Source organism: Dasypus novemcinctus, chromosome 12, assembly GCF_030445035.2.
Source record: "Dasypus novemcinctus isolate mDasNov1 chromosome 12, mDasNov1.1.hap2, whole genome shotgun sequence".
Lineage (NCBI taxonomy): Eukaryota > Metazoa > Chordata > Mammalia > Cingulata > Dasypodidae > Dasypus > Dasypus novemcinctus.
The window spans coordinates 100,231,411-100,254,399 of record NC_080684.1 but is presented as its reverse complement, the minus strand read 5'-3'; the positions used below and the strand labels follow the sequence as shown (position 1 = coordinate 100,254,399).

The following is a 22,989-nucleotide window of genomic DNA, read 5'->3' as shown; positions in this document are numbered from 1 at the left end:
GGCATTACACTATCCTTAATACTTCTTAAAACCGTTTTTCACTGGCAACCACTTCTGTTTCATATTGACCTTAAGGTTAATTTATTTACATTTAACCTTATCAGTTTTTTCTTCTTTGGTTTGGCCATATCATTTCAGTCTGTTTAAGTCATATGAAATCTTCATTATTATACTAAATGTATTGTATTATATTCAATTTGTCATCTGCAAATCTAATAAGCAAGACTCCTTTATTTTCACCTAAGTTGAAATAGAGTTAGAATGAGAAAGGGCTAGGGAATAGAGGCCCAAGACATAATACTAGTATTCTCCTTCGAGGTGTATAATTCATTACTCAGTATTGCTTGGCTACAGTCGGGTCAATCATCTATAAATCCACATATCAAAGAATAAAGAGTGTCAAGTGCCCTGAGGAAATCTATATACCCAACTAGCATTTCCCTGACATACATGCCTTATCAAAGGATGAAAGGAGGTCTGGCGTACCTTGGGCTGCATAAGTCTGATGATGACATCACTATAATGTAGCTCCAAACTTTATTACTTATTCTTTCTAGCCAAATATAACTGAAATAAAGGTACCCACCACACCGAAACACTGAGTCCAGGTTATTTAGCAAGACCCAGAGCAAATTCACCTTCAGGAAAGAGGAACAGGAATTTCTTGCTACCTCACAATCATGTGCACACGTGAAAAGGAGGATTGATGAGGCAGCTGGAAAATACACTTGAAAATAAGAGAAAGCAACCTATGCACTACATTTATTATGCAAGTTGGTATCGTTAAACAATCAGAGCCCACTACAACATATTTTGTTGTAAACTTTCACATATGTGAAAGCACCACTGAAAGAAGAAAAGTGCTGTATCAAATTAAGATAAAAAATTTGTCCTTAAGTAAAATAAAGTACTAGAGTAACAGTATTTTTGTGTCTCATAAATACAAGTTTAAAAAACCAGCAATGATTTTCTTTAATTCTCCTCTGGCTCTAGATATAGAGCTCTGCCTTCACTTCCATCACACTTTCATATGGTTTTATCAGGGGATATACTTCCTCTTCTAAGAATCTCTGTACCTGCCAAAGATGAAAAGAAATGTAAGACAAAAGAAAATGCTAAGATATAAGTCAATATTTTTTCAATGTCTGTTTATATCACTGCAACCTAAAATCTGATAAAGCTTTTACCCCCACCCCTGAACTTCTGTTTTCCTCAATGCCTGGCAGAAATCCCTCCCTAGACACAGGCAACTCCACACCTCCCACGCCCACATCATACATCATCGATCCTCACACACTAGCCTATCTGTGTTCTCTCAGTTGGTTTAACCAAGTCTTCCCTGGTTAGCAAGCCTAAAATCCTGATGGATTTTTTCTTCTTCTCTTCCACTTCCACTCAACCAAATATCAAGTGATTAAGCTCCTAAATATTCCTTAAATCCCTCCCCTCTTCTAGATCTACCACCATTCCCTTAGCTCCAAGTCCCTCTCCTCTACTGTTTGGCCCAATGCATAGCCTTTTTACTGGTCTCCCTAGCTTCAGTCTTAACTCTTTCAAATCCACACTTTACATATCTCTCTTTAGCTTCATGTAACTACTTCTGGGGCAATTTATAACTCAAGCAACACCCAACCTGATTGTAGTTTTTCCTTTCTATGTGCTTTCCATCTTCTTTCAGCCTGAGCTTCCCAGGATAACTCCTACTCCTCCCAGCTTAGACATCCTCCCTTCTAAGAAGTCTTTCGTAACTTATACAACTGTACACCTTGAAAGGGTTAGGATTCCTTCTTTGTGGTCCCCAAAGAAGCTGTGCTTCCTTCAATTCCTGCGTATACTTACAGCTTGGCACTGTATTTACCTATTCACCACTTAGGTGTGAACATTTTAAAGACAAGGATTTCTATTCATCTTTAAATCCCTAGAATTAAACACATTACCCAAGCACCCACTGACAAACTGAGCACCTGCTTTGTACACAGTAAACATTTTCTCAGTTAAGTTATCTAGTCTTCTCCAAAAGGTCTAGAGGAAGAATGATGAATAGTAACTGAGTACCTACTATGAACCAAGCACTATGCTACTACAGCTGCCATGCTCAGCCTTTCATTTGACCCTCACAACAGCACTATGAGAGATAGGCTTTTCACCTGTCAGCCAGTAAATGTCAAAGTGAGGACTGAATCCAGATCTACCAGACATTAAAACCCAATCTTTGTCCACTTTACCACACAGGTTCTCTCTAGACCAAAAGAAAATTCAGAGAAATTCACACACAAGAGAAATATTTAAGGCAACTCGAAGCAGCCAAATCTTTCCACTTTAGCTAGCAACTTGCTTTGAATTCTACCCAACCCTATTCCTCCCATAAAGTAGAAACATCAAAGATAGCATTCCAGGGTCTACAGGCCAGCAGTGTGAACGAATGCATTTGTGTTCTAATGGACAATTACCTGCTGGGATGCACGACCCGTAAAAGAAGAAGGATCCAGTAGCTGGTCCAGCTGGGAGTGAATGGGACTGAAGTAGGCATCAGCCTGGATACGCTCTATGAGGTCATTGTCACCCCCTTCCTGCTTGACCACAGCAGCTGCCTGCTGAGAAAGCACTCTAATTTTCTCATGGCAATCCTGGAAAGAGATTGAAGTAGTGTCAGCTTACCACCAACAGGGGGCACTTGAAAGCTCTTGAAAAGTCTTTCACTTCATGTCCATATTGTCTACACAGGGGGTAATCAGCTATCTAGGCTGTGGTTCCCTCAGAGTCTGACTCTACCTGGATCTTAGCTCTCTGACCACATCTTAGGGCAAATGTGAAGTGGAAACCCACCTCTCCCTAACTCTTCTCTCTACAGCCTCATGACCCATCTGCTCCAGTTTCCTGCTCACTTCCCATCACTTCTTAACAGAAATTCAAACCTAATTCCTTCACTCAGTGGACCTTTTCTACAAGTGATTAATTCACATTTAGTAACTAAGTTCACCACAATCACCTGCCAGAAAGAAGCCAGTTTTTATGACAGAATATGGTCATTGTTCTGTATTAATACCATGATTAGAAAGAGCAGAACTAAATTTATCCAGAAGCACAAGGGGTTACTAACCTGGCGGTTACCACCAGCTTTCACCATGGCCATGATGATGTTCTCAGTGGCCATGAAGGGCAGTTCTTGCTGGATGCGCCGCTCAATTACCTAGAAGGAAAGAATGAGTGAAGGGCCAGAAGAGATACCTTGAGGTTAACAGTCAAACACAGGAGGATATCAACTATGCCAAACAAAATGCACAGGAGGGAAATGTACTATGTTATTTATGGAGAAAAGAGAAGTAGACTGGGAAGCAGACTTGGCCCAGTGGTTAGGACACCCATCTACCACATGGGAAGTCTGCGGTTCAAACCCCGGGCCTCCTCGACCCGTGTGGAGCTGACCCACGCGCAGTGCTGATGCGCTCAAGGAGTGACGTGCCCCGCAGGGGTATCCCCTGCGTAGGGGAACCCCAAGCGCAAGGAGTGCACCCCGTAAGGAGAGCTGCCCAGCGCAAAACAAAGTTCAGCCTGCCCAAGAATGGTGCTGCACACACGGAGAGGTGACGCAGCAAGATGATGCAACAAAAAGAAACACAGATTCCCGTACTGCTGACAACAACAGAGTGGACAAAGAACACGCAGCAAATGGACACAGAGAACACACAACTGGGGTGGGGGGGGAAGGGGAAAGAAATAAAAAAATAATAATAAATCTTTAAAAAAAAAAAAGTAGACTAATGGGTTGTTTGAGTCTACAATATATTTTTCAGTTTTCTTATTAATCCAGAGTTTCCTTTTGTTTTAACCATGCAGAATCAAGCTTTTATTAAAGGTGAAATGCCACACCCCCTGGCAATGGAACTCAAGCCTTTTGGTAATGGAAATCACACTATGAGAATAGTCCCAGAGACAATAAACAGCATTTAGAGGTGTACTCCAATGTGACAACATTCCAGAGTGACATCTAGAAGCTTTTTGCTGTTTCTTTGCTTCTTTTATAGCAAAATAATCAGGGTATAAGAATCATTTAGAGACTGCATGTTTAAGCGGTTTGGGTTATGTTTTTGGATGTATATATACTGATCTGTTGTTCCCTCTACTGAATTTCACCAATGTCAGTATAGTTAAATAAAATAGTTGGATATCCACTTTGTCATCCTTTCTACTGGTTTGGCATCACTGCCTGGAAGAATCCTTGGATTGGGAAGGAGAATGTCCTTGTGTAATCTGGCAGATCCTTGCAGCAATTAGAGCAGCCTGTCCATTGTTGTTCATGAAATTGAAAAATCATGTTTACATCTGTAGTTATGTCCTTTTATGCCCTTCAAGTTGTTCCCCATCCCTTTACATACATACATACATACATATATATATATATATATATATATATTTTTTTTTTTTTTTTTTTTGAGGTACTGGAGGCCTGGGATTGGACCCAGAACCTCAAATGTGGGGAGCCAGCACTCAACCACTGGGCCACATTGGCTTCCCTGAGTTGCTTTTTTCATTTGTTTTGCTGTTTTTGTTTTTTTTAGGAGGCACTGGGAACCAAACCTGGAAGCTCCCATGTGGGAGGCAGGAGCTCATTTGCTTGAGCCACATCTGCTCCCCCTATTTTTTTAAATTATACTTGCTAATATTTCCTAATTTATTAGACTTTATAAAGAAATATAAAGAAATTTTAGGTTTTATTTATCAGTACCATTTTGTTGGTGACAGTTGTTTATAATTTGTAACTTCTAGTCTATATATTTCTTTCAATTTTTGTGATTGACCCACTATTTCTTTTGATGTTTATCTAGCTTCCTGAGTTGAAGTCATTTTTTTTAACTTTTATATTTTATAATGAATGAATTTAATGATAAATCCCTTTATAAATATTAGTTATCTTTATTTACATATGTAGTCCTTTGTTTTTATGCAATTCAAATGATTTCTGAAGTTTTAGTGTTTTTTTTTCTATGCCCTCAATTGTTTAGAAATAGGTTTCCTTAATGTCTGAACATATATGTTTTTTTTTTTTGGAGCTCCAAATTTTTTATTGCTTTCTAATTTCATTGAACTACAGTCAATGCCTACAGTTACAATAATATAAAACGTGAGAAATTTGCTGAGATTTCCCTTGTGGTCTAATGCATGGTTATTCCAGAGTATTATTTTGATTTTTTAAAAAAAGAAATAATGATTTAAGTGAACTTTTTAAAAAGCTGCTACATAGGAATGATTCCTAAAGCCTCAAGTTGTTAAATTTCAGAGTCTAACCTCAAGAGTCAGATATAATGGAAATGTACCCATTTGCCACAGGTATTTAGAAGCAGGCAAATGGAACTCACTACTCTGTCTAGGCATACCAGAGCTGAAGACTCATTCATGCCAGTGGGCAATTTAGGCCAATTTAAAGTACTTCTTTTTGTCTTTTCTATAAATGTGTCCATGAATTCCATGAAGACTTAATTCTCCAGAGCTTATGTCAAGACCTGAACGAAAAGCTCCAGTTGGCAGAACGCTGACAGCATGAGAACACATCTCCCCCAATACATTCACCCACAGCAAGACAAGACTACACTCATTCCCACGTTCCAAACCCTCGCTATAATCCGTTTTAAGGTCTCTTACTTTTGGGTATACCACCAATCCTTCAGAAATGTTCTGCAGCGTATTCAAGATAGTATCTGCAGTGAGAAATGCCTCGGCCAAACAGATACGGCTAGAAAACAAACAGCCAATTCAGTTATCTCTTTGAACAAATAAAAATTTCAGTGAAATAAAGGCCATATCCGGAGAGGCTGACTTAAGTCCTTTTGACTTCCCATGTCATATATACTCCTTAGACAATTTCCTTCAATCTTAAGACTACAATTAACCCAATATCCTGATGACACTCAAATTCATCACCTCCAGCCCAGACCCACTTGCCCAAGCCTTATAAACTCCTGGAGAGCTCCACCTGCCTCACTTTAGGTACCACAAACCCACATTTAATTCAGCGACTTTCTGATTGCCTTCTACTCATCATCTTAAACCTGTTCTTCCTCTCTTGGTAGTTTCGGCTTCAGTCAATGGCACTGGCACCGTCACCTAGTTCCACAGAGTCAATCCAATCAACCACCAAGGCCAGCCAACCTGCCTTAGACTTTGCCCTTCTCTACTCACATGGCCATTGTGCCAGTATAGACTTGAAATTTTAAAAGTAGCCTCTAACTTGGTCTGACTGGATCCATGTCCTCTTCCAATTAATTCACTGAATTGTTGCCAGGATGTTTTACCAGGCTAATCTGATTAGGTCGTGCCCTGCTAAAAAAGTATTCAGGCTCCTGGGGACAAGGAGGGAATGGATACTTAAATGCATCCTCGTACTTCCAGGCCTTCCTCCTATCCTCCTCCCAACTTGCTATATATGTGACATCCCTGTTCCACTAACCGGTTGGCACTATCATCCAGTGTGCGTTCAAACCACTGTACAGATGCTGTCTGCAGTGGGTCCATGAGGAGGGTCATCAGGTGCCGGGCGAGGCTGCAGCAACGCTCTGAACGCGCGGGGTTCCGTTTGTACGGCATTGCACTCGAGCCTACACAAATGAGAGGGCGAGAAGCTGAGGAAAAAAGACTTCAGGACAGTCTGCCACCAGGTGAGCTATTAACTTTCATCTCCAGCCTCCCTGGCTGCCACCGGACACTCACCAATCTGTTGTTTTTCAAAGGGTTCCTCTATCTCCTTGAGGTTTGCCAGGAGACGGATGTCAGTGCAAATCTGGGGGAAAGCAGGGAAACCCCAGTTTTAGTAGATAGGAATCTGGGAGCAGGGACTAGACTGATGAAGGACATGAGCTCTTCAGTGCAGGGTTGCTGAGTCGAAGACCAGCATATCCTGCCACGAGCTCAGACTCTCTGCTCCTGGAAAGCTGGATAACAAATTCTACGAGTGTGGAGACGTTTTTGTGAAGCACTACTTAAGACATCATGAGAAGACAACGGCAAGACTAATTTTAACACACCTCTGAAGAGGGTGGACATATTGCAACCCTTGGAGTAACTCTGATGAGGATGCTGAGGCCAGTCTTTCCCTTTAACACACTTTAATTAAAGAGGCTCCACCTACAGGCCACAAATCATTAAAAATGACATTAGATATCTCCTGAGAAACACCATTAAGTAAAAGCCTGAGGCTGATTTGATCTGTTGGTCTGTCTGTGGTACCTTGAAGCCCCACCCCGCTCCAAGCGCTCACTGCTCACCTTATGTACTGACGCCCCCAAGCTTGCCAACACAGACAGCACCTCTATGTCCACTTTTCGTGTATAGGTCTGCCCCGTTATGATGAAAGCCCTAGGAATAAATAGGAAAGAACCTCAAGTTAAAATATTTCAAAACGTGATTTTGTCAAACAGGTAAAAACAGCTCCTAAGCAAAAGTTTCATCATACTGGTATGCTAAGTCACACTGAGCTGAGGGGGCTGACTGATAACTTGATCTTGGGACAAATTGTGCTTCCATCCTTTTCATAATATCCAGGAAGCCACTGTGACCCGAGGAGAAAACACGGTCTAGTGTGACATGTCCTGCCCCACAACCCCACAGAAGAGCCCAGGAGGAGCTCTAGTAGAGCCTTGTGGTCCTCAATGGAAATGGTCAGATTTCAGATGAAACCTTTGGAGGCCCTCAATAAAGGATACAAACCACAATGACATGGATGAGACTAATTTATAAACTCAGAAATAACCAGTTTTCTTTTGTACTTACAGATGGTAAGAAAATAAGAATCCAGACTATAAGAAAATAAAGTCTGTAAGAAAATGAAGTCTAGCCAGAAAAGAAGGGAATGGGTGGAAGAAGCAAGGGAGAAAAAGTTAAGGTCAAATCTAGAGGTATGCCAAACACAGGATTGTCACTGGCTTGATGGTGAGGCCAACACTGTCCCCACTTGCCTACCTCTTAAATCCTGCCTTTTCTGTCACCATCTTGTCAAGACGCTCGACCTTGGAGAAAAAAGACACATCCCTATAGAAATCCAGGTGAGTCTAGGAGGAGAATATTTCAGCATATCGTTCTGCCCAGTTCTTCTGTCCTCTGTAATTTTTCCAGTTCAAAGATCTCACCCAGCCCTCAATCTCTCCCATTATCCTGGAGGCCAGCCTGGAGTTGGTGTGTCCCACAGGTAGCTTTCAGAATACCTTTTGGTCGTCTCCCTCGAAGAGCTGCAGGAAGCTTGCCTGAGTGCCGGTGGTGCCCTTCACTCCTCGGAAGCGCAGGTCATCTCGGACTCGCTTCAAGTTCTGGAGATCCATGCAGAGATCTTGAATCCAGAGACAGCAACGCTTCCCAACTGTGGTCAGTTGAGCAGGCCTGAAAATAACCCACAGAGGACACTGAAGTCTCAAACCGAACCTAACTTCATTGTTTCTTCTAATAGCCACCACTATACCTGGGTTGGGGGGAAAGTGAAGTAAGGGTTGGAGAAACTAATAAAACAAGACCACATGACAGTTAAAGCGATTTAACATCATTTATGTATATTTATTTATTTCTAATAATTTTTGTTTTCTTAGTTTTGTAATTTAATTTTTTTATTTTTTAGACTTATTTTTTTTATTTCTCTCCCCTTCCCTCCCCCCCACCCATTGTCTGCTCTCTGTGTCCATTCGCTGTGTCTTCTGTGTCCGCTTGTATTATCAGGCAGCACTGGGAAAGTGCGTCTTTTTTTTGTGGTGTCATCTGGCCGGGGTGTGCTTTTTTTTCACCCAAGGCAGCTCTCCTTTGCGGGGTGCACTCCTTGCACGTGGGGCACCCCTACATGGGGGCACCCCTGTGAGCCTGGCACTCCTTACGCGTGGCAGTACTACGCATGGGCCAGCTTACCACACAGGTCAGGAGGCCCTGGGTATCAAACCCTGGACCCTCCATATGGTAGGCAGACCCTCTATCAGTTGAGTCACGTACGCTTCCCTATGTATATTTAAATATCACAAAACTAACGGGCTACTACTATAGCTCTTTCTTCATTGCCGGGAGGCAACTTAATTTAACAGACAATAGTTTTATTCATGGCTATATCCCCAGACTGTGGCAAGAACTAAATTATATACTCAAGAAACATATTACATATTTGTCTAACAAATATATGCCAAACATCTAATAAGTTTCCAGTACTGAAAATACAAGAGTGAATAAAACAAGGTCCCTGCCCTTGCCCAATGGAGCTTAAAATGTAAACAAATAAAATAACCAAAATAATTGATATTTTAAAAGCTATGAAGAGACTTGAGAAGTCTACTTTAGCCAGACAGTTAAGAAAGGCCTTTGTGAGGAGCCAGCCATGTTGTGGAAAACCCCAAAAGATGGAACAGCAAATATCTCTATTTTTAGTCTAAAGTCTAATCAATCCAATGTGGGTTTATTTTTGAACATAATACATAATTATGAATAACTGCAATAATGTCTGAGTTCTAATAGATGACTGAGCCCAACCCAAATAGGATTTTCCCAGTCAGCTGGTGGCATCAAGGCACCGCACTAGGAATGTCTATAATACATCACAAGCTGTTGTGCCTACATCACAAGCCGTTGTCTGTCCCCAAAGCACTCAGGGAACAGTTTTCCTAGTTAACTCCCGCTCAGAGATTGCTGGTACAAACAACAAAACAAACTTGTGTGGACTTGATCTCAGCAGCAATTATTAATAATAGCCCCAAATGTCCACCAACTGCTGAATAAGTACAATGTAGAATAATCCATACAATGGAATATTTACTATTCAGCCATAAAAAGGAATGAATTATAGATAGATACACGCTGCAACATGGAAGAGCCTTGTAAACATTATGCTGAGTAAAAGAATCCAGTTACAAACGATCACATATTATATAATCCAATTTATAAATAATATCCAGAATAGACAAATCCATAGACAGAAAGTAGTTTAGTGGTTGTGAGAGGTTGGGATTGGAGGAAAATGGGGAGTGACTGGTAATGGGTAGCAGGGTTTCTTTTCAGAGTGATAGAAAATGTTCTGAATCAGATTGTGGTTATGACTGCACAACTCTGTGCATATACTAAAATCCGCTAAATCACATACTTTAAAAGGTGAATTACATGGTATGTGAATTATATCCCAAAAAAGTGGTACTGAAAACAAAACTGCATGGACTGACATAGTGAGGTGATGCCTAAGCAGCAAGACAATTTCTAGGGAAAGCAGGCATTCCAGTATTTACTGGAAAGCCTGGAGTCCATGAGATGCTCCAAGAAACATGCGAGCAGGAGGGAGCAGCAGCACAGGCAACACTTGGTTTGCAGAGAAGCAGCCAGCAAGAAGGAAACACTTGCCATGGTCAAGCCACACATGACAGAGTGCTCGTTCATGTGAACAACTGCCAGTCGGTGGAGGCCCTAACTTTAAGGACTACTAAGCTCAGGAGGCTTTCAAAAGTTACAGGGGATGCTGCTTTGATGCCACAGTGATATCCCATCAAAACATAAGGCAGACTGTCGTCAAGACGACAGACTGAGAAGCCCTGAACAACCAGCAAGAACTGGAAGAAACATCTTTCTCAACAGTCCAGAAAACAGTTAAAGGATGGCAGTAACAGGGAGCACAAATCAAGGAAAAGGCAACTTAATAGCACCCAAGTGGGCTTCTCCCCAGCCTGATGCGGAGCCAGCCCGTGCTCCCACAGTGCTTCCCTGGTCCTGGTGGGAGAAGAGTAAAGCACATGCACACATTCTGAGTGTACGTCTGGTGGTGGCCAGCCTGAGGGACTCACTGATCCAGAACTTGTCCTGCATGCAGAAGGCAGCCACAGGACCCTCTTACAGAACGCTGTGGGAGAGCAGTCTAGTTGTGGCTTGCAGGCAAGGGATTGCTGTCTGTGAGACATAAAGCGCAATGCTCAAGACTGTGAGGAAAACGGTTTCCTGGGGAAGATGGGACATTTTTTCCAACAGGGAAATCCCGGGGCCACATGCATACATGCACACATCTAAGACAAAACACATGTACAGTAAGAACCATAGAGGTCCCTATGCTTTGACCTCAAGATATTCTCAGAATTCATGGTATGGCTAAGCTCTGAGGCAGGTCAATCTGCAACAAGCAAGAAAGATATTTTCTTTTTTCCCTTTTCTGTTAGCCTTTGGCATTCAAGGAAAGCTCCTCCTAACACTAGCTGGATACGAACTAAAGGAATAGATGTCTCAGAGTCATAATATCAGTGATAACACATTAAAATACAAAAAAATACCCAGGTTTTGGCAAAAGATTACAAAGCATACAAAGAAAGAGGAAGTGATGGCCCAGGTGAAGGAGAAGATTAAAGCCTTAGAAAACATCAATGAGGAGGGTCAGACCTGGCACACTGTGATGGTTTGGAACTTTGTGTACCCTAGGAAAACATGTTCTTACAGTTAGTCCATCCTGTGGGTGTGAACCTATTCTAAGTAGGACCTTTTAATGAGGCTACTTATGGGTCTTATTTCTATTACTGAAGTCCCTTATAAACAGAATACAGAGAGGGAGAAACCATGGAAGCAAGAAGCTGAAGTAAATGAAACCCAAAAAAGGAGAGAGATGAGCAGATGCCACCATGTGGCAGAGAAGCCAAGGACTGCCAGCAGCCCATCTTCAGGAGGCCATTTTCCAGGTCTCAAACTATAAGTTAATAACACAAGGAATGCGCCCTGCAAGGAGAGCTGCTCCACATGAAAAAAGCGCAGCCTACCCAGGAGTGGCGCCACACACATGGAGAGCTGACGCAGCAAGATAATGTAACAAAAAGAGAGACACAGTTTCCCAGTGCCACCAAGGGTGCAAATGGACACACAAGAACACACAGCGAGTTGACACAGAAAGCAGACAACAGGGGGTGGGGGAAGGGGAGAGAAATAAATAAAAATAAATTTTAAAAAAATTCATGGGATATAGTGAAGGCAGTATTCAGAGGGAAATTTATAACTCTAAATGCCTACATTAAAAAGAAGATCATAACTCAATAACAAAACTTCACACCCAGATACTAGAAGAGCAAACTAAACCCAAAGATAGTAGAAGGAAGAAATAGTAAAGATTAGAGCAAAGATAATTAAAATAAAGAACAAAAAAGTAATATAGAATTAACAAAACCAAAAGGTGTTTGTTAGAAAAGATGAAAATAGGCAAATCTTTAGCCAGACTGATAAAGAAAAAGAGAGGACAAATAACTAAAATCAGAAACCAAAGTAGAGTCATGACGACCAACCTTATAGAAATAAGAATTTTAAGAGGGGACTTTGAACAATTAGATGCCAACAAATTGGAAAATCTAAAAATAACGGGCAAATTCCTAGAAATTTATAAATTACTTAATCTGATGCAATATAGAAAATCTCAACAGACCAGTAATAAGTAAAGAGACTGTGTAATCAAAACCCTTCCAGATAGCTTCAAGGCTTAATTCTACCAAATATTTAAAAGATTTCACACCAGTCCCTTTCAGATGCTTCTAAAAGATACAAGAAGAAAGAACTTCCTAACCCATATTATGAGGCCAGCATTACCTTGATTCCAAAGCCAGATAAAGACAGGACAAGAAAATAAAATTACAGAGCAATAATCCTTATTAAGACATAAAAATCCTGAAGAAAATATTGGCAAACTGAATCCGACAGTTTATAAAACAATTATACACCACGATTCATTCTGGGAATACAAAGATTTATTCCAGTAATACAAGGATGGTCCTACATAATAAAAATCAATGTAATATACCACATTAACAGTATGAAGTGAAAAAAACATATGATCATCTCAATTGATGGAGAAAAGGTGTTTTACACAACCCAACATTTCCCCCACCCCTACAACCTGAAGGAAACTAGGAAATTTAAAGAAAATATTGAATAAGCAAGCTCATAGAGATGGAAAGTATTAATAGAGTGTAGGTTGTAGGGATAGGGGGGATGACACAGGGGAATGGTGAGTTCATGAATAGTGGGCATAGGGTTTCTGTTGGGAGAATGGGAAAATTTTTATTAATGGAAAGTGGTAAGGGTAGTCCAACAGTGTGTGTGATGAATTCCACTGCTTGAGATGGGAAAGTTAATGTTGTATATATGTCCCCACAATTAAAAAGAAAGAACAATTAAAGAGACAATGGCAATAAATGCAATATGTGGTCCTGGACAGGATTTTTTTTTTTTTTTTTTTTTTTTGAGGTACCAGGGGCCAGGGAATGAACCCTGGGACCTCATATTTGGGAAGCCAGCACTCAACCATTGTGCCACATCAGCACCCCTAAGTTTTTTTGTTTTGCTTGTTGTTTTCATTTTTTCAGGAGGCACTGGGAACCAAATCAGGGACATCCATGTGGGAGCCAGGCACTCAACCACTTAAGCCACATCTGCTCCCAATAGAATTTGATAAGGAAGGAGAAAAGGTTCAAAAGAACATATGGGGGAAATGGATTGACTCAATTGATAGATGTCCGCCTACCACGAGAGGTCCAGGGTTCTGTCCCCAGAGCCTCCTGACCTGTGTGGTGAGCTGCCCACGCACAGTGCTGATGCGCACAAGGAGTGCCGTGCCATGCAGGGGTGTCCCCAGTGTAGGGGAGCCCCACACACAAGGAATGCACCCTGCAAGGAGAGCCAACCCACGCGAAAAAAGTGCAGCCTGCCCAAGAGTGGCGTCGCACACATGGAGCTGACGCAGGAAGATGACACAACAAAAAGAGACACAGATTCCTGGTGCTGCTAACAAGAATACAAGTGGACACAGAACACAGAGTGAATGGACACAGAGACCAGACAACTGGTGGGGAATAGGAGAAGGGGAGAGAAATAAATAAAAAATAAATCTTAAAAAAAAAAAAAAGAAAAGAACATATGGGTGGGGTGAGAAATAAATAAATAAATCTTTGATAAAAAGAGCATACGGCGGGGGGGGAAGCAGATGTGGCTCAAGTGTTAAGAGCTTCCGCCTACCATATGGGATGACCTGGGTTCGATCCCTCGGGCCTCCTGGTGAAAAAGAAGAGAAAGTATGCCTGCACGGCAAACCAGTGCCCATGCAAGTGACTGTGTGGTGAGCCAGTGCCTGAGCAAGTGAGTCACGCAGCAAGATGATGACACATCAAAAGAGAGACAAGGGGAGAGTCAAGGTGAGGCATAGTAGAAATCAGAAACTGAGATGGTGCAATTGACAGGGAACCTCTCAACACACCAGAGGTCCCCAGGATCAAATCCCAGTGAATCCAAGAGGAGAGAAAATGAGAAGACAACACAGACAGCAGAAACAGCAGGGCAAGAGGGGAAGGGGGGAAATAAATAAATAAATAAATCTTAAAAGAAAAAAGAAAAGCTTTTTATTGATGTTAATTCTCTTATCTTGCTAACTGCACTTAAGGTGGTTACATAAGTGAATATCCTTATACACAGGAATATACACAGCAGTATTAAGTGTTTAAGGAGCACGACATATACAGTCTGTAATTAAATGTTCTGAAAATAGACTGATAAACATGATGGATGGACAGATGGATAGAATGATACGACAAATGTGGGAAAATGTTAAGCTGGAGTTTTCTGTATGGGCTGTGTATTATTTTTCTAACTGTCCTGTAAGTTTGAGATTATTTCAAAATAAAAATTTATAGAAAAACAAAACAAAACAAAAACCATACGGCAGATCCTAGTACACCACTACTGAAATAATATCACTCAAAACTTATCACTGTCAACTTACCAAAAAACAAAACCATGAGTCTTTAACAAAGTATTTTATTTAGCAGTCATAAAAAATATGTACACATTTTAAAAAACAAAAATACAAAAAGCAGGAAAAATCTTAAATGACCCCATTATCTCATAAACCAGAGCAAACAATATTCACCACCCTGGTATACTTTCTTCCAATCTTCATGCAATTTACACATTGTCTTTTCACCCATAACATTAACATGAGCACATTTCCACTTTATTAGTCTTGAGAGAATCATGATAATGGCTGCATAGTATTCCAACCTGTGGATATACCATACAGTATTCTCTTCTTGCTAGACATTAGATTTCTGATGTTAACTATCATAAATAGTGTAACAAAGATTTTTGTACATAAGGCTTTACCTGTGAATTGGATATTTCCTTGGGCTATATTCTCAAGAATGGAATTATTTAGGGAAGCAGACATGGCTCAACTGACTGAGTGTCCACCTACCATATGGAGGGTCCAGGGTTCTATACCCAGGGCCTCCTGACACGTGTGGTAAACCGGCCCACATGCAGCGCTGCTGTGTGCAAGGAGTGCCGTGCCACACCGGGGTGCCCCTACGTAGGGGAGCTCTACGCACAAGGTGTGCGCTCCACCAAGGAGAGTCGCCCTGCGTGAAAAAAGCACAACCCGCCCAGGAGTGGAACCACACACACAGAGAGCTGACATAGCAAGACGACACAACAAAAAAAAGAGACACCGTTTCCCAGTGCTTCAGGATAATGCAAGCGGATGGAAAAGCACACACTGTGAATGGACAGAGAGAGCAGACAACAGGGGGAAGGGGAGAGAAATAAACAAAATAAATCTTAAAGGAAAAAAAAAAAGAATGGAATTATTTAAATAAGGAGGATGAATAATTTTTAAAGTTACTGATACATATTTCCCAGTGCTTCCCAAACAAACTATTAGATTTATTCTCCCACTATTAAAGCTTCTAAGGTAAATATCAGGCTCATTCCTCACAAGCATTTCAAAAAGATCTCAAGTTATATTTTGGGACACTTCATCCAAAGGTTACTGCAGAGAAGGGAAGAAACTGAAGGAATATTAAAATCCAGATGCACATATCAACTCCAACTCCCAAGAAATAATCATATCACTTACTGAAAATGTGTGAAACCTAAGGTGGGAAGATCAGCTCGTTCCTTGGCAAAGTTGGCAAGCCGGGAGATCACTCTGGCAAGCTACAGGAGAAACCATGTGTTAGAAAGAAGGTGAATTCAAGTTGAGTCTATTACATCACCAGTAACTAAACTGTTACACAATTTTACATAATTTTAGACTTCCAGCTTATTGAGGGCGGATGCCATGTTTTTTCATCTTTTTTTCCTCAAGTACCTTGAAAAATATAGCAACCAATGTTTGAAAATTGAGTTGACTACCTAATAAAGTCACAAACTATTACTGCAGGATTGTTTAAGATCGTTGGCAAAGATCGTGCAGAAAGACAAGACTGAAACATAATCCTTACCCACATATTCCAGCAACAGGCCTCTGGTTACACTTGCTTCACATTTAAAAGGCTATGCTTTACAAAGCATTCACTTAAAGTGTTCTAATCCAAGGACAGACAAGTATTTCTATAGATTAAATATAGGACTCATTCACCAAAGAAAACGATAATATATTTAGATTTACAAGGCACTGATTTTTTTTTAACTCTTTATTTTGAAATAATTTCAAATTTATAGGCCAGTTGCAAGACTATCACAAATACAGGGCTCCAATATAGTCCAACTGGGATACCTAGATTTACCAACTTTTAACATTTTGCTATATTTGTTCTTTCAGTCTATGTATCTATTTACCTATTTGTTAAACATTTGAGAGCAGGTTGCATAGGCATGCTCTGTACTTTCACGCCTATTTCCTAAGAACAAGGACATTCACTATGAAACCACATGAAGTACAATTACCAAGTACAAAATAATTATGAAGCAGAGAGTCTACATTCCAATTTTTTTCAGCTGCCCCCATAACCTCCTTTTGGGCATTTTCTCCTCCATTAGTAGATCCAGTCCAGGATCATATATTATATTGCACCGACTCTTAACTGGTGCCACTCTCTGATTATAGAGAAGCTAGGGCTGGTAGGAAAATTGCCACTCCTTACCTTTGGCAAAAGCAGATCAAATGCATTTCTAAGAATAATCAGGTCCTGCAAAGGAAAATGAAATGGTCTTACATTAAACAGCTTTGCTCAAATGATGTAATTTCAAAACTCTTTTTGGCCATCACACTAGGTTCAGGCTGCCCACCTAGTCACCATTAGTAATCTGTTGTGCAAGTCAGAAGATACCAACAGAAGTCATTTTTTAAAAATTGTTTTAAAAGCATATCAACCTAAGAAAGCGGTACTACTGGGATTCATAAAGAACAAAAATCTTTATACTTATAAAGCCCTTCTTATGCAGTATCTCAAATGACTGAAAATACTAGATGAATACTGGACAGCTGTCCAGGTCAACAAGCTTTTTATCTTTCCAGAGAACTGTTCTTGGTAGTCTTTGGGAAACTTGCATTTGGCACATTCCATTAGTCCCCCCATCCCATCCCCAGGTTTAATGTATATAATTGTTAACAAAGAAAGGCATGCCCCCAAACATCAAGGTTTAAGAAATTTAAACTGGGAGAAGCAAATGTAGCTCAAGCAATTGAGCTCCCGCCTACTACGTGGGAGGTCCGTGGTTTGGTTCCCGGTGCCTCCTAAAGAAGACATTGGGCTGGTGCAATGGGCAGGTGCGGCAAGCTGACCTGACACAAGAAGATGATGCAACAAGAGACACAAGAAGAAAAACACAATGAAAGACACAACAAAAAAGCAGGGAGCGGACTTTCCCAGTGCCTCCTAAAAAGAGGATGAGCAGGACGATGAGCTGGCACGATGGGCAGGCATGGCGAGCTGACACAACTAGAGACACAAGAGGAAAACCATAATGAGAGACACAACAGGGAAATGGACTTTGGCCCAGTGGTTAGGGCGTCCGTCTACCATATGGGAGGTCCGCGGTTCAAACCCCGGGCCTCCTTGACCCGTGTGGGGCTGGCCATGCGCAGTGCTGATGCGCGCAAGGAGTGCCGTGCCACACAAGGGTGTCCCCCGCGTGGGAGAGCCCCATGTGCAAGGAGTGCGCCCGTGAGGAAAGCCGCCCAGCGTGAAAAGAAAGTGCAGCCTGCCCAGGAATGGCACCGCCCACACTTCCCATGCCGCTGACGACAACAGAAGCGGACAAAGAAACAAGACGCAGCAAATAGACACCAAGAAAAGACAACCAGGGGAGGGGGGGAAATTAAATAAATAAATAAATCTTAAAAAAAAAAAGACACAACAAAGAAGGGAATGGAGGTGGCTTAAGTGAGTAAGTGCCTCCCTCCCACATCAGAGGTCCAGGGTTTTGGTTCCTGGTACCTCCTAAAGAAAGAAGATGAACAGACACACCAAGTCCAAACAACAAGGGAGTGGAGAGAAATAAATAAAATAAATCTTTATTTAAAAAAAAAGAAATTTAAACCGCTCAAAGGAGACAAGACGTAAACATTTCAGGCGACTCCAACACTTGAGACAGTAACTTCTCAACCCCAACTATTGAGTACTTTTAAAGGATATTCCAAGTGAGAGACTTTTTCTTTTTCCATTATCTGACCTTAGACACATATGCCTTTATTTATGTATTCTGTCTACTGAAGAAGTGTCTGGGACAGGTTAAAAAATACTGGCTTCTAGTAGTAATATTTTGACAATGCTCTTTAATCATTAGTTAGAAAGGTTTAACAATAATGTAAGGTATTAGTAGTAGGGTGAGGTGCCAGAGTCCAGTATGATGTTATATATGTTTGTTTTGTAAGTTCACAACTATTACTGTACATTTATTGTTTATGTATGTTTATGTATGAGTGACATACTTCAATAAATTTAAAAAATACCAAAAAAAAAAATACTGGCTTCTTGAAATCAAAATTGATCTGGATCTGCCTTCTGATCCCACAGAAGCATTATAATTTAGAGCACCAATCACCTCAGAGCTGTTCTATCTTGGCTTGTATCCTTCCTAGCTGTGTGACCTCAAGCAAGTTCTTCAACCTTTCCTTAAGGGTTCTCATCTGCTGAAATTGGGGTAATAAAGCCAAACACTAAAGACTACACAGTGTATGATTTCACTTATGTGACATTTCTAGAAAAGGCACAACTAAAGAGATAGAAAGCAGGTAAGTGATTGTCTGGAGCTGGAGGCAGGAGCCAGGAGCCAGGACTGACTGCAAGCGGGCATAGGAGAACTCCTTAGTGTCAAGGAGGTGCCCTAAAACTGGGGCTTGAGGACTGCTCAACACCTGCATAACTACTACTCATTGATACATACATTTAAAATGGGTAAATTTTATTGTATGTAAAGTATAATTCAACAAAGCTGTTTAAAAATGGAAAGAATATCTACCTCTTATGGTTATATGGAAGAATAAATGAAGTAAGACAGGTAAAGGGCTTAAAATGATGCCTGGCATATAATAAACCCTCAGGAAAATGCTTGCTGTTACTCTTCCATGTTGGACTAAAGGACACTTTTGCAAATTAAAAGCTTTGTTTAACGATTATAATGCAATCCATCTTTTCAGAAGTCACAGCAAAGAGTCATAAAAAGCTTTGGAAAGAAAAGCTCTTTGGGAAATTAATTCAGTCTCTAAAATGGTTAAGATCTTGGCTTATGTCCAGCACACCAATGCACAAGCAGTGTTTGCTGGTCTTATTTTATAGAGGTCACTAAGCACTTTTGGTTTAGATTGGAAAGATACCAAAAGAAGAAAAATTCTGAGCATGTTCAGCTAAAAAACCCTGAAAAATAAAGATCTAAAGAGTCACTTCCTAAAACTGAGCAAAATGAAATCAAACGTATCAATGTATTACCAAGATTAAGTCCTAAGTGGAAACAAAACAACATGGGCTCATACTGTATTGTCTCCAACATAGCAGGAGGTGGCACCAAGATGAATAATGCTTGCAGCTTTTGGACAGCAGTGGCCAAAGGTATGCACATGAGCCATCACATCATGTCGTAATCGTTTCTCTTCATCGGCTGCCATCTTGAAGTCGATGTTGTCCAGGTTTGATTTCATCTCCTGGATTTGTTCATTTGTAATAGGCAAACCCAATGTCTGCAGAACACACAAAATAAAATCACCTTAGGCATTACATTTGTTGGACTTGAAGTGACACAGAAAAAACTAGTCCATGTGAGCAGTCATGCCTTGTTTTCCCCATCCTTAAATTTGAGGCAGCCTACCTAAGAGGGCATGGGGGTGGGATTTTCTCAATGAATCACTGTAACCTGTATTTTAAGTAAACTCTAATATATACAACAACAAAATCCTGATTTTGACTGTTCCTTTTGGCCTTACATGTCTTTCTGGCTTGCTCCAGCACACATTTGTCTCTCAAAGGTTATCTTCTCAGAAATGTCTTCCTCAACTTCAATGTAAAACTATACCCTCTGTGTCATGCTCTATCTCTTTAGCCTGGTTTTATTTAGAGCACTTATCACATGACATTTGTACATGTTTATCGCCTATCCTTTTTCTCTAGAACATGAACTCTATGACAGGAGTGTTTTATTGATTGCTTAATCATTAGTGCTTGACACATACATAAGTATCCCAAGAGTGGGACTCAGGCTACAGTTTTACACTTGACCCAGATGGATTTACTGATGATACATGCAAGTAGTGCCCTGCCACCACGCAGGGTGTCCCCCACGTAGGGGAACCCCACGTGCAGGGAGTACGCCCTGTAGGGAGAGCCGCCCATCGCGAAAGAAAGTGCAGCCTGCCCGGGAATGCTGCCGCACACACGGGGAGTTGACACAGCAAAATCACACAACCAAAAGAAACACAGATTCCCATGCGGCTGACAACAGAAGTGGACAAAGAAGATGCAGCAAATAGACACAGAGAACAGACAAGCGGGGTGGGGGGGAAGGGGAGAGAAAGAAATAAATAAATCTTTAAAAAAAAAAGAAAAACCACGAATTCTGTAAGTTTTGCAGACAAATTATGTACAGCAGACTCAGTGCAATTAAAAGTAATTCCAGGGTACACTGATGAGAAAATAAACAAATCAACAACATCTTACATTCATCCCTCTCTGGGAAAATCAGGCTGGCAAAAAATGGAAAAGAAACAAAAAAGAAAAAACAAAAAAAAACAAAAAAAAAAACCTGGCACCTGAAATAGCTCAGAACCCTAGATACAAGTGCTGAATACATACACTGGTGAATGAAAATTTAATCAAACCTCACTCGAAACTCCAAGGCCTGACACTGGGGAGGCTCTTGCTCCTTAGACCTGCGCAGTCCAATAAGGTAGCTACTAACCACATATGGCCTTTGAAACTCAAATTGATTAAATTAAATGAAAGTTAACAATTCACTTCCTCAATCACACTAGCCACATTTCAAGTGCTCCGTGGCCTAATGTGGCAGTGCTGCCTTGGATCTGTACAGTCAGATGATGGCTCAGGGAGGTTCTCCCTAAGCAAAGCAGTAGGGGGCAGCCTGACCATACTGGTTTCTCTTCCAATGTAATGTTTCTTCTCAAAATATATTCTTTCCCCACTCCTAATTTTCTGCACCCCTTCTAACCTCTCATCCTGCTTATAACTACTAAATTATGGTGTAATTTTTCCTGCTAATTTTGATTCTTTGCTAATAGATAATTCAAACCCGGGAGAAGATACCAAACCTGCATGCAGGTCAGGCCATGTATAGACTGGACAGAGCAAAGAACACATATTCAGATGACCCTACATTCCATTTTCCAGCTATAGTGACCTTGGTCATGTCTTTTTGAGCACTACTATGTTCATCTACAGAATAGAGATGAGAGTATCAAACCAGAGGTACATGCAGACCTTTCACAGTCCACAACTCACCATATAATGGCCTCTTCTACTACAAATTTTTGTTATCTCAGCCAAGAGTTTACGAGACCTCTCAGTTCCTCTATTTCCAAATAGGTAAAATAAAAAGATAATAGTATTTACCATACAGGGTTGTTTGGAGAATTAATCAACTAATATACTTAAAGTCTTAAAAGAGTGCCTGGCACACAGAAGGTACTATATAAATATGTGGTACTGTTATAGCAATTGATTTTCTTAATCATAGTGACAGGGAGGGGGGCAATCTAGGATGAACATTTCCCATTTGGTGAGTTCCACTAAACCAAGGTCCTAAGCATGCCCTCAGATTGCTTCAGTTTCCACGATGCCATCTAGCTTAGTAAAACGCTATCTTGGTGTTGGGGCATTTCCCCCTTAAATAGTGTTGCTTCCTGGATCACGTTCGGTTTTCTTCACTCCGCTGGGAAGGCCCCTCCGGAGCTATTCTGAAATCGCAGTTTTATATACAGTCCTTGTAAGAACGACAAATCCCGTTTAATTAACTCTTAAGCTGATTCCCTCTCCTCGGGGGAAAAGTGCAGCTTAGCGAGGCAGAAACAGTGGCCTAGAAAACCCGGATTCCAGTCCTGTCACTAACGAAATGTCTAAACTCTCAGGCTCTGGACTGAAGCAGGGTTCAACTCCCAGTTCCGTGTGGTGTGGCCTAAGGCAAATAACGCGCTTGTTTTTTCTACCCTATCATGTAGGAAAAACACCTACTTTGCAAAACCGCTATAGGATTTAAACGAGAAGATAAGTGTAAAGAAATGAGCACGAGAACACGTAAAGAGCGCTGGATGTCCGCGGCTAGTAAGGTATCGCCAAGGCGAATTCCCTAAAACGACAGGTGGCATTTCTCGCCGCCACCAAGGCGCCGCTAACCCTCGGACCAAAAACAGGCGGCCATCGGCGGCGGCTCCCGCTCCTCCCGCTCTCCTCCCTGGGGCTGCAGCGCCCCGGCAACCGCAACACCCGCGGAAAAGAGCCGGGCAGCAGCTCCCGGAGCAGCTAAACCCTCGCCCGGCACGCGCCCGTGCGGCCTCGGGACCCGCGACCCGCTCACCTGCTCGGCCTCCGCCAGCCACAGCCAGAGCTGCCGCCACGTCCGGAACTTGTTCCTGTCGCTGAACATGAAGCACATCTCCGGGCTGGCGTAGCGGGAGGCGAGCGGCGAGCGGTAGTTGTCAGGCCCGCCGGCCGCCAGCAGCACACTTCGGTCGCCTGCGGCCGCCATCCCCAACATGTGACCCTGCGGAGCACACAGGGCAAGCAAGGGCGGAAACGGAAATCCACAGAC

The 22,989-nt window shown here is 41.6% G+C and overlaps 1 protein-coding gene across 1 annotated transcript; it reads right to left on the bottom strand.

Annotated features, from left to right (window-relative positions):
- Positions 1-735: 735 nt before the first annotated feature.
- Positions 736-22,989, bottom strand: ADSL (adenylosuccinate lyase). The gene is made up of 13 exons (XM_004447822.5): positions 22,756-22,989; positions 19,709-19,912; positions 16,878-16,922; positions 15,869-15,948; positions 8,196-8,367; positions 7,954-8,000; positions 7,260-7,350; positions 6,706-6,775; positions 6,446-6,593; positions 5,641-5,731; positions 3,101-3,190; positions 2,451-2,627; positions 736-1,076 (listed from the first exon to the last, which is right to left on the bottom strand). The coding sequence occupies exons 1-13, from the start codon at positions 22,933-22,935 to the stop codon at positions 990-992; spliced, it is 1,482 nt and encodes a 493-aa protein (XP_004447879.2). The 5' UTR covers positions 22,936-22,989; the 3' UTR covers positions 736-989.